The sequence below is a fragment of the Mchenga conophoros genome, linkage group LG3 (assembly GCF_057382185.1).
Source record: "Mchenga conophoros isolate Kocher_MC1m ecotype Shallow Benthic linkage group LG3, M_conophoros_male_GT1.1, whole genome shotgun sequence".
Lineage (NCBI taxonomy): Eukaryota > Metazoa > Chordata > Actinopteri > Cichliformes > Cichlidae > Mchenga > Mchenga conophoros.
This window is the reverse complement of record NC_140528.1, coordinates 38,525,033-38,537,080: the sequence shown is the minus strand read 5'-3', so window position 1 is coordinate 38,537,080 and position 12,048 is coordinate 38,525,033. Positions and strand designations below refer to the sequence as shown.

Sequence of the window (12,048 nt, the reverse complement as noted above, 5' to 3'; positions counted from 1 at the left end):
AGGTATGTGCAATAAAGTCAACGCACACACTTCACCCTTTAGCGTTCTCATGGTGTTCTCTACTACGTCCTCCTTACAACACAAAGGGCGCACTGCGCTATAGGGCGCGCCGTACTTTTTGAAGAAAATCTAAGACTTTTAAGTGCGCCTTATGGTCGTGAAAATACGGTAAATACTTTTTTGCCCCACTGTATTTGTGTACATGACAGCATTGCTGTCCAGCATTGTGTTTATCAAAACTCTTTTTACAAATCCTGCTGTGTGTGTGTGTCCCCCAGGTGATTAACAGGAGGAGAAGAGTCTGGTGGTGCAACGGAGGAACAATTTCATCCATTTGGACTCAGCTCAGCCACTACAGAGGAAACAATCAATGACTTCAACACAAAAGGTGAGAAAAATATCACAGTTACAATTAGGGATGCACCGATACTGGTATTGGGTATCGGGGCCGATACTGTAAAATGTGTGTGTACTCATACTTGTAAAAGTTAAGCGATACCATGAACCGATAATAATATAGCCCGGATGGGAATTTGGGAGTAGATACTCATAATTCCCATGGACTTAAACGCCACGGTAACATAAGGTGTTCACAGTTGATGTTATGTGATGTAACTGTACCCAGAATGTAATTTGCCCTGTAATATGTCACAAGGTAAATACAGGTAATTAGAGCAATCAAACTGTTATGTTAATCATAAAGTATTATTTTATGGTATGTAACTCTGAATGGAGTTTAAATATTGTTCAGAGTTCTAATTTTCTGGAGGCCCGTGAAGGTAGCATAAAACGGGACCTGTGTATCTGTTGCAATGGAGGAGGAGAAGAGAACGGCATAGAGAGATGCACGAGGTTAGCTGAACCAAAGTGAGAGACTGGGCTAGTTTTACTGAGGTTAACTAGCACAAAAGAGTGTGTGACTAGAAAGCTAACCGTGTGAGAGCTTCGCAACAGAGTGTGGGTGAAGTGACTTTTTGTTTCAACGGTCGCACCACCGTGGAGTGGATTTAGTGTGGGACTGGTGAACGGTGACCTACCGAGCAACGGAACTGTAAGTCAGACTTTTGTGCTCTTACTGGGGAGAAGAGGATTTTTCTCCATCATCTGGCGTGAGCAGAAACAGGCCTGCAACAAGTGTGAATGTGAGTGTGTGTGAGGCCCATGTGTGAATATTGTGTGTTTAGTGGATTTATATAACGTGTTTTGGAGTGTATATTAGTGAGTCACTTACCAAAAGGTGATAACATAAGTTGGGTTGTGTAATATAATTTGAAAGGGAATTATTTCATTTATACAGTACAGTGTATTTCATTTGGTTAAGGAATTGGAATATTATTTGAGTTTAAAAAGGGATGCGTTGTGATGTGTTCAGTAAACGTTTCGTTTGTGTTAAAGAGTTGTCTGGGGTCGTTTCTTTACTACTGGTTAAGTTTAACTTGTGTGTGGTTGAAGTATCGGTTTTTGTACTCAATATCTGCAAGTACTCAGATCCAAGTATCGGTATCGTATCGGTTTGGAAAAATGGGTATCGTTGCATCCCTAGTTACAATATTGCTCCAACTGTGTGCACAGCTGGTGTGTTTTTAAAAACATGTTAACAGCAGCTTTATCTTTTGCATCCTGGGCTCCTCCATATATACAGAATCTACATTCACAACCGAAAACCACAGAAGTTACAAGAAAATACAAAGATCATATTTTATAAGCACACCTTGAAACAACAATATCATCAGTTGAACTTGAAATTTCTTATGCGTAAAGGATTTTCTCTGCTGATCAATATTTCTTCAATAATGTCATTTTCATTACAACTCTCATTGTAGCATATCATTGTAATGTGATACTGTCACCAGAAGGTGGTGGAAACACACCAACAATGTGTTTGTTGACATGTTTGATTCCACTAATGGAGGGAGTTTCAGTTTGTTCCACGACTGCATTTCACTCACTGCCTCTGTTTGTATCTCTGTCACTGCAGGACCAACATGGAGCGAGAAGTCAGCGCTCTCAGGAGGCCGACAAACCTCACAGAAGAAAAGGAGAGAAAACCTACAGCTGTGATGAGTGTGGGAAGTATTTTACCCAGGCTGGAGACTTAAAAAGACACCAACTCATCCACAGTGGAGTTAAACCTTACAGCTGTTACTTGTGTGGAAAGTCTTTTACCGGGGGTGGAAACTTAAAAAGACACCAACTCATCCACACTGGAGTTAAACCTTACAGCTGTGACTTCTGTGGAAAGTCTTTTACCCAGGCTGGAGACTTAAAAAGACACCAAGTCATCCACAGTGGAGTTAAACCTTACAGCTGTGACTCGTGTGGAAAGTCTTTTACCCTGGCTGGACACTTGAAAAAACACCAACTCATCCACAGTGGAGTTAAACCTTACAGCTGTGACTTCTGTGGAAAGTCTTTTACCCAGGCTGTAAGCTTAAAAAGACACCAACTCATCCACAGTGGAGTTAACCCGTACAGCTGTGACTTGTGTGGAAAGTCTTTTACCGGGGGTGGAAACTTAAAAAGACACCAACTCATCCACAGTGGATTTAAACCTTACAGCTGTGAGTTGTGTGGAAAGTCTTTTACCCAGGCTGTAAACTTAAAAACACACCAACTCATCCACAGTGGAGTTAAAGCGTACAGCTGTGACTTGTGTGGAAAGTCTTTTACCGACGGTGGAAACTTAAAAAGACACCAACTCATCCACAGTGGATTTAAACCTTACAACTGTGAGTTGTGTGGAAAGTCTTTTACCCAGGCTGGAAGCTTAAAAAAACACCAACTCATCCACAGTGGATTTAAAGGACACAACTGTGAGTTGTGTGGTAAGGCTTTTGCTCTAAATAGCGACTTACACAGGCATCTAGTTACCCACTCTGGAATTAAGGCGTAGAGCTGCGACTTTTGTGGAAAAAGTTTCAGTGACAAACAGTACCAGAATATTCACCTACGGATTCACACTGGAATTGATGTTTCCTGCTGTGATCAGTGTGGGAAACTGTTTGCAACAGATGCACAGTTACAACAACACACTGAGGAGAGACCTTATAAATGTGACCTGTGTGAGAAGACTTTTAAAGCTCCAAATCAGCTGAAAAGCCACCAACAGATCCACACCAGAAAGTAACTCTAGAAGTGCAGTTACTGTGAGGATGTATTGATTTTTTATCTTGTAATTTTAACCTGATTGTTTGGAACAAATATGATCAGTAAACTTATGGAGTTATACTGAATGAACTGTTTGGAAAAATGACGACTTATTTTCACTCAGTAAGCTGAGTGTTGTAATGTAAACAGTAAAATGTAATTGGACGTTGGCAGAGATGCTCTTTGTTTCAGGCGACGTTCAGGATAAAAACATTGAAGGTATTCCCTGATTTACAATGTCTTTGTTTAGGAGTGGAGCAAAGAACATGGGAAAGCGTTTCTCTTTGACCTTTGTGGAAAAACCTCCAATCACGAACGGGACCTAAAAGCACATCAACGTGTGCCAAAATGAACTACTGCAAAGAATGTGGGAGAGGCTTCCACACACCAAATACTATAAAAATACATGACCTCTTCCACAGTGTGGTCAAAAAGCACATCTGTGACCAGTGTGGGTCATCCTTCACCACTGCAGGAGGGACACCATACAAGTGCAGACACTGTGACAAAAGCTTCTCACAATCAGGTCATAGTAACAAACATGAACGTACACACATGGAAGTGAACTTCAGCTGTGACCAGTGTGACAAGAGCTTCAGGAATCTCAGTTCATACTCCGAACACAAACGATTTCACACTGTAAATAAACTGTTTCACTGTTACCAATGTGCAAAAACCTTCACTTCATTATCTGCTCTGTGCAAACACCAGCCTGATCATGCAGGACTGAAATCACTGGATCACAATGAATCTGAAGAGAGAGAAAGATCCTCTTCTGGTTTCAGGGTCAGACTTAAAAACCTTGAGATCAGGCTCCACAGAGTTCAGATGGAATCTCCTGTAAAGAGTGTCAGCTGATGCCACACTTGGATCTGATGAGGTAGCTCTGATTTCTGGAGCTGCAGTGAATAATTCTGAATGTTACATTTAGGAAGCTGCATGTATAGATATGCATATGCCATTTCAATCCTTCATTCATATTTAATCTTTTGCTGAGGTAAAATCTTCTCTTAAATCATTTTCTCCCAAACTACAAATATTTTCACAGCAGTTTCTCTTAAAACCTCACAAATGAACTAAATCTGTACACCAGCTTTGAAAAAACACCTGCCGTGACTTTATGTCCAGAAAAAAAAGAAACTCAAGCTGAACTGGTTTTGGGCTGTACTTCCATGTAATACCAGTTTGTACCAGAAGATGAACCAGTGAGGCTGTGTAACCTTTATTCAATTAAGCAAAGAACACAATCTTATTCACAGTGGCAGCAAAGAAATGTTGAAAGTTAAAAACAGCAGCACACATCAGAACCATTTTAAAGATCACAGGTGACTACTTTTACTTACCGTATTTCCTGGACTACAAAGCGCACCTGAATATTAGCTGCACAAGCTAAAATCAGGGGAAAATCCTGTTTTGTACATACATTAGCCGCACCTGACTAAAAGCCGCAGGTGTTTCAATGTTGACTTATCATATGTAAGAGAATATGCACAAAGGGAATTGTCAGGAACGGCTTTAACAAGAAGAAAAGTCAGTCATTCACCACCATCTTCCTGCGCACTAAAACCACCAAAGTCCTCTTCTCCAGTGTCGGAAACGAACAGGCTCAGGATGGCTTCATCATCCACTCTCAGCTCCTTTCCTTCGTTGTCACTTTCAAAACTAAACAAATCCTCGTTGTCAGTGTCGGTGTCGAACACCCTCAGAAGGGCCGTGGTGTCCTCCTCTCCATCATGCAGCAGTCCAGCCCTTCGAAATCCGTTGGTGATCATGGATGTTTTCACACTTTTCCACGCTGTCAGATTCCACCGGTGGAGTTGAGCATAACTTGCTTTTCGCAAGTTTATTGCCGCACATCACCCACGACTCCCGCTGAACGTGTAGCGCTACTTTGAAGTTTGTTTTTCACGCTACTTGTACGGCACTATGTTGCCTGGCGGATGGACATGTGACCAACATACCACTCTTGAACCTGATACTGTGTGTCTGATCACATGCCCTTCCGCCAGGCAACTTAGTGCCCGTACAACAGCGGAACAAACAAAACAAATCGTCTTACGATATGACAAAAATCATGGATAATCCATAGAAAAGCCGCACCTGACTAAAAGCCGCAGGGTTCAAAGCTTGTGCAAAAAGTAGCGGCTTATAGCCCGACAATAACAGTAATTCTAATTCTGTTAAACCTCTATTTTTTGCTCCTCCTTTCACTTTAGTGTATTTAGTCCTTGAAGTCCACATATTGTTTTTTTTAATGAATTTTGATCCACATGTTCTGCAGCTGTTTTCTTGTTGATTTGAAGTTTGTATTATGAAATCCTGATACTGTTAAAGTGTTAGTTATATTTGATTAAGTCTGTGTAGAGTTTATCTTATTAAACAGTTTGGTGTGGAAAAATAAAGAAATGGTCTCAGAACAAGTAGTTTGACCCATTATTTCCGATTCAAACTAATTTAACTGTTTTCAGTGGTACATGTGGAGGTTTATCACAGGAGGCGACTTGGCTGTTCTCAACTCACACTGAAGAAGGATCCTGCAGCTCATTAAAAACTCTAAAAATGATCTTGAAGGAAAATATGTTTGATTTTTCTTAAAAACATGCTGTTGGCATGAAGCTTTGAGACAGTGTTTTTAAGAGTCATTGTAGTTAACATCTCACACATTCCAATAAAGCAGATGTTCCTGCATTGCAACAGCGGTTTGCAGTTGCAATGCAGGATCGTGCTGCTGCTCGTCTACAGGACTCTCATGGAGCACCACTTTGAAACTTTGTAACTCTCTCTGCAAAATACAATATATAAAGACCAATGCTGGGCAATTAATTATATAGTTACTTCTTCAAAAAAGTTACTGAGTATTGCAAACAACAAAGATTTTTGCAGCTGTTTACCTAAAAATGCTGCTAAGGGATTTTTTTTAAACAAACATTTCAAACTATTTACAGAACAATCAGGTGTTCTGCATCAAATCTGATGCCACACAAATTATTTGTGCCTCTCCAAAAAATAATTTCTGTCCACTATGAGATAAAGGAGAACATCAAAAGCCTGATACCTGCAGGCCTGACAACAGGAGATGTATCACTCCTGTAACATTTAGCAGCCGCCTCATTGTTCTGACACACACAACAAAACTATTGACTACACTACACACTAACTATACAAGATTTGCGCTAAACGTTGCAAATCTCTCACATCTCAAAACACTGCCGTCACTCCTAAATTTTCCTCTTCTTAACAACTTCCGTTTCTTAACAACCAAATGCCATGTTTTGATTGGTCGGCATGGTACATTTTTTGACCAATGGGAAAGGGTGGGGTGTTTTGGTTTTGTCTTTGCTCACAGGCGGAGAGTGCTTTATAACGTTTTCTTTATAAAATGCAGTTTTTACCATTTCTTCCCCCAGTAAATATAAACAACAATATTCTGGAAGAAAACCAAACATTGGATTTTTTTTTAATCACAACTCTGTTTTTTATGTGGCCTATCAACACAATTTGAAAACTGGTATAAAGTCCACTCTTTTTACGTCACTTGTTCCATCTGTCCTGCTCACATCTCCAATGGTTGTACACGTTGTCATTAACGTGGCTTCATTCCACATTAGTCACACCACTTTGCTCGCTAAAACACCGGTTTCACTTAAAAAAAAAAAAAAAAAACACCGGTTTCGGCACATAAGGACGCTGTCATAGCCTGTCAACGACGTTGATTAGCTGCGCATATACGAATTTCAGTCACGTGATTGGCTGGACTATGGGATGAGGTGCCATTGTTCTAATCCCATACTGGAGCAGCCAGTCACTTACTGACTAACACTGCAAAACAGAATTGTTAACGTATTTACTCTAATTTTATTATTTACTAGAATTTTATTTTATGTGCAACACGGATTTTTTCTGCACAGAGACCGTGCCAGCAGTGCGCAATTGAGCACACGCGCAGTTTAGAGGGAACATTGGTGATGATTATCAGAAAGTGAACAAGGTCTCATGGTTTGATGCTTGTCCAATGCCTGAGTTGACCTGGACTGGTTAAGCACTGCTTGTCTTATTTTATGATGCTGGATTTAACCAACGCTTACTGGCAGATTCCCTTGTCTGCAGAGTCCAAAGACAAAAACGGCCTTCTCCACTCTGTATGGTTCGTACCAATTCGTCACACTTCCGTTTGGCTTATTTGAAGCCTCTGCCATTTTTTAGCACCTCATGGAGCGGTAGCTGCTTCCTCAAATTGCATATGCTGTTTTCTACCTGGATGATGTTGTTGTGGTACCCCTGTGAGGTACCACACAGTTAAACGGTTAAAGGAAACCTCAGAAGAATGGCAGCTAATTCCCTTTTTGCAGCATGCAGCCAACGAGGTATTTATTGATTTATCGTTGATGAGAGATTTTTTAGTTTTGTGATTATGCTTAGTTGTAGCTTCATTTAAAGGAAGAAGAGCTTGTGAATTGGAACCAACACAGGAAGAGAGATTGAAGCCATATGTGTAGAGGAATGCGGTGACATACGATACCATACCTCCTGTTTTAACAGACAAGCTGGCTCTCTCTCTCTCTCTCCCCCTCCTTTTATGGGAATGTCTGAATTTCTATACATACAAAGTTACCTCCTTTTTCAGCAGATAAGCGAAAGGTTTTCTCCTTCTAAGGAAAAATTATCAGTTCCATACATGCCACTCCTACTGCTGTGGAAACTTGCTTTAAGTGTAAATAAAGGATGTTCTGAATGCCCTGGGCGGTTTTTCTGTGTCACATCGGTTGAGCAGTGACCGCCCGTGCGCATGTAAAAAATAGATATCTGAGTTGTAAGTTTCTTTGCCTTCCAACAACTTTCTCCTCACAATCGTGTTTGTTGTACAGTGTTATTTTTAGTGCTGTGTCTTACGCCGAGTTTTATTTTGTTAATGCTGTATAGTTTTCACGGTAGCTTTGGAGAGAAGTCTTCAAATAAACCAGTGACAGAAAACCACTTGCGTCTGCCTGTGCTTCCAGGGAATTATACTCATGATGATGATGATGTTTGCTAGTTCACATTACATGCATTAATGTAATAACATGGATAGCGTACTCAACGTGAATTACACACGAACAACATTAAGCTACTCACGCAGAGAAGAACGGCTGCTGCTGCCATCTTCGTCCGTCATCATTTCTGCTACACTGGCAGGGCTAGGGGCCAGGACTCTACTCTTCGTGTTTTTGGGGGATGTTGCTAATTCCGGGTCCGATAACAGGCACCAAACCTGCAGTAGATGTACACGGTGTGAGGTCTCAGCAAGCTATCAAATACGGCGCATTTCTCGGCTTTTAAAAAAACGCTATGCGTCACCAGGCGTTTCATCAGATTTGAGGTGTTACCTCCTTTGACAGTATTGCAGTATCTGATTAAAGCACTTGTAGCAGGCTGCTGAGTTTGCATCTTTTGCTGTGAAGTACAGCCAGACTTTTGACCACTTCGCCTTGGGCATTTTTAATCTGTAGCTCTGATCTAAAAGAAGGTACGTACCTGGACCCGCCTACTATCCTCGGAAACATAAAATGATTGGCTAGAATCTAAAGTGTATCACAGGTCAGGAAAAAAAAGCACCGAAATAAAGCACCGAAATGTGCGCTGCTTTTCTGTCTGGTTACTACCGTTTATGTCAGAAACGGTGCCATGATGGCACCGGATACCGGTATCCATCCCTAGTCATATATTTACTGTTTTGCTGCTTTTAATGGAGACCAGGGGTTCCATTATCTGGTTGGTATTGTTAGTGATTAATTGTTGGATTGGGAATTTAAAATAGTGTAATAAAGAAAAAACACTTGAGTTCTTATGGAGTCTTTTATTGGGTTTATGTGACATACAACTAAAATGACAGCTTTAAAAGGTGAAGAGACAGTGGGACTGGCCATCCTACCTGTGTCAGAGAAGAGCCAAGGTTAAAGCTGTTTACAGTTAATCATTTGTGAGTAACCTAAATAAGGTACTCACCTGTCCTGGTTGCTTCTTGCAGGATGTGGAGCATAAGAGTGAAAGCAGCTTAATCACCTGTTTAAGGGCTCTTGGAGCAGACCAGTGTGCCAGGTTAGGGAGTATGGATAAAGAGGGTTTTAATTTATATAGTAATGGGTGAAGCTTATGTTATTGGTTTGTTTATAGTACGTGTTGGAAATATGAATATGTTTGTGATGTGCTTTAATGTTATTGCATGTTTGTGTGTGTGGAGGGTTATGTTTTCATTTTGATTAGTTAACCCCCATACTTGGGCTATTCCGGAAGAGTACAAAAGTGGTAAATGGCCTGCATTTATATAGCGCTTTTCTAGTCCATAGGACCCCAAAGCGCTTTACACTACATTCAGTCATTCACCCATTCACACACACAGGCGATGGCAAGCTACATTGTAGCCACAGCTGCCCTGGGGCGCACTGACAGAGGCGAGGCTGCCGGACACAGGCGCCACCAGGCCCTCTGACCACCACCAGTAGGCAAACATGGAGTTAGTATCTTGCCCAAGGATATTTGGCATGCAGCCAGGAGGCAGCCTGGGATCGAACCACCAACCTTCTGATTACTGGCTGACCTGCTCTGCCACCTGAGCTACAGCCACCCCAAAAGGAAGCCATTTTGTTTAGTTATAGTTAGTGTTCTTGTGCTCCTATCATGTTCCTTCATTAATAAAGTGCCAATCCATGGATGTCTTTTACTCCAGTCTTGCGTCATACTATTGGACAGAACCTATGACCGCCGGCCAAAACTGACACTGTTATTGAACTGTTTAGCCAGTAAGACCCTGTAGAAGACAATGTGATGTGTTTATTGATATGAGTAAGGAAAGTAACTGTTATGAAAGAAGATGTTAATTAGAGAAAATGAACCAGTAAAGAGAGTATATTTCACTGAGGATGTGAAATAAGTAAATGTAATTGATGTGAATGAGGAACCTGCTGAATTATATATTGAAAGCTCATGGTAGTGTTTATATAGCATTTGTTTGTGTAAAATATATCAGACTCAGACACAATCTGGAGGAATACAGAGACACATGGTGTCTTCCTTACTCCGCTCTTCACCTGCTTTTACAGGTAACATATTTGTCATCATGGTCTTCATCCTTGGGACCCGTAACAAATCTTGGGGGCTCGTCCAGGATTGTCGACACTTTGCAGTTGAGACTGATCCAAAAATGACATCTGGGACAGGACGGGAGCTGATGCGAGCTGAAAGTTGGAGCCGAGACTGATCCATGGTTGCTAAGACGGTGGGTCCAGCGGGCCTGGGTCAGCAAGAGGTCGACGCAGAGAAGGCTTCCCTGATGCAGAGATAGTTTGTGGAGTGCTCAGGATATTAAGGCCTGGAACTTTTAAAGATATGTTAATCAATAAAGACTATTTGACTGTACTTGAACTGAAGGGGTTTCTCCATGCCCACCTGAGAGAGAAAAATAGTACAGAACTCTTTCAAGAATTAATGTGTGCCAGAAAAGATGAAAGTGAGACACCACAGCAGTTTCTCTACCGGGTGACAGGGTTGAAGCAGTGGGTCCTCTTCATATGGGACCCAACCTAACCTTAACAGTAGCAAACCAAGTCTCCCCTTGCCAGTCACATCAGAAGTAGTTAACCAGCAGCAGGGTGAGGCACTCGCTACATCTGGTGTTATGGCACCCCACACTAAATGTGGGGCAGTTGCTAAGCTAATCAGTAAGAAAGCTCTCATACATTGCAATTTGAATGGCTTAGCAGTGAAAGCAGTACTTGACACATGTGCTCAAGTTTGCATCATAAGTAAACATTGGAAAGACTGATACTTGCCTGACTTAGTCATGCAACCTCTATCTGAAATCATCAAGGAAATTGATGAGTTGAAAGTTTGCGCAGTCAACGGGGAAACCATATCATTTGATTGCTGGGTACCCATCATGATCAACTTACCGGGGAGTGAAGACCCCAGCCTCTCCGTCAGTATTCCGGTCCTCGTCAGTACCTTGCCTGTGGACAAACCATTGATCGGTTTCAATGTCTTGGAACAGATCGTTGAGGAGCAACTAGAGCAGTTGATACCTACTCTTGTTACCTTGCTGTGTAATGCCATCTGTCTTCCCCCTGAGAATGGTGAGGTGGTCAGAAGCTTCATTCAGACAGTAGAGCCAAACATTACACAAGGGTACTTGAGAACAGTTGAAAGGGATGTGATTATCCCTCCTGAACAGGTCACCTGGTTAATGTGCCCCGTTCCATCAACCATGAATCCGCTTGATTGTTTAGTGCTGTTTGAGGATGATGAGGGCAACCAGGCCCTAAAGCGGTTCTATGTCTTGACGGGGTTAGTTGAAATACAGAATCCAGCTAACCCATACATCACCATTGCTCTAAGTAATGACACCAAACATGATATGACCTTGACAAGCAAGATGGCCCTGGGCACCTTACAGCCAGTTGAACGTATTGTGGAAGTTGAGGCCTCAAGCGAGTGCCCACCTGCAATAACAGTTCGCAAGATAATGGTGGAGTCAGCTGGACCTCTCCCAATGTCGTGGTATCCGCCAGTGAATCTTGATCATTTGGAAGAGGAACAAAAAGAGATTGTCCAGAGAATGTTGTTTGATGAGTGCAGGGTCTTTGAGTGGGATGGGAACAATATTGGTTGTAATTCTGATCTGAAAATGGTGATAAACCTAAAGGATGACATACCAGTGAAGAGAGCATATACCTCCTTTGCGTGGTCTTGTAGACGGGGATACAACGTCCTCCCACGGATTCCTATCCTATTCCTGTCTAAAAAGCCCATCTGTGTCTCCTAAAGGATGACATACCAGTGCAGAGAGCATATACCTCCTTTGTGCGGTCTTGTAGATGGGGATACAACTTCCTCCCATGGATTCCTATCCTATTCCTGTCTAAACGGCCC

The 12,048-nt window shown here is 41.8% G+C and overlaps 2 protein-coding genes across 2 annotated transcripts in view; both read left to right on the top strand.

Moving 5' to 3' along the window:
* LOC146578510 (hemicentin-2-like) overlaps positions 1–12,048 on the top strand; it is an 871,231-nt gene that overhangs the window by 55,787 nt on the left and 803,396 nt on the right. The gene's annotated exons all lie outside the window — the stretch shown is intronic.
* Positions 1–12,048, top strand: part of LOC146578539 (uncharacterized) — a 63,583-nt gene that overhangs the window by 8,645 nt on the left and 42,890 nt on the right. Inside the window, exons 2-3 of the mRNA XM_085268650.1 lie at positions 279–388; positions 1,979–2,637. Coding sequence (XP_085124776.1) covers positions 371–388; positions 1,979–2,637 — 677 coding nt within the window. The 5' untranslated portion in view covers positions 279–370. The remainder of the gene's footprint in view (positions 1–278; positions 389–1,978; positions 2,638–12,048) is intronic.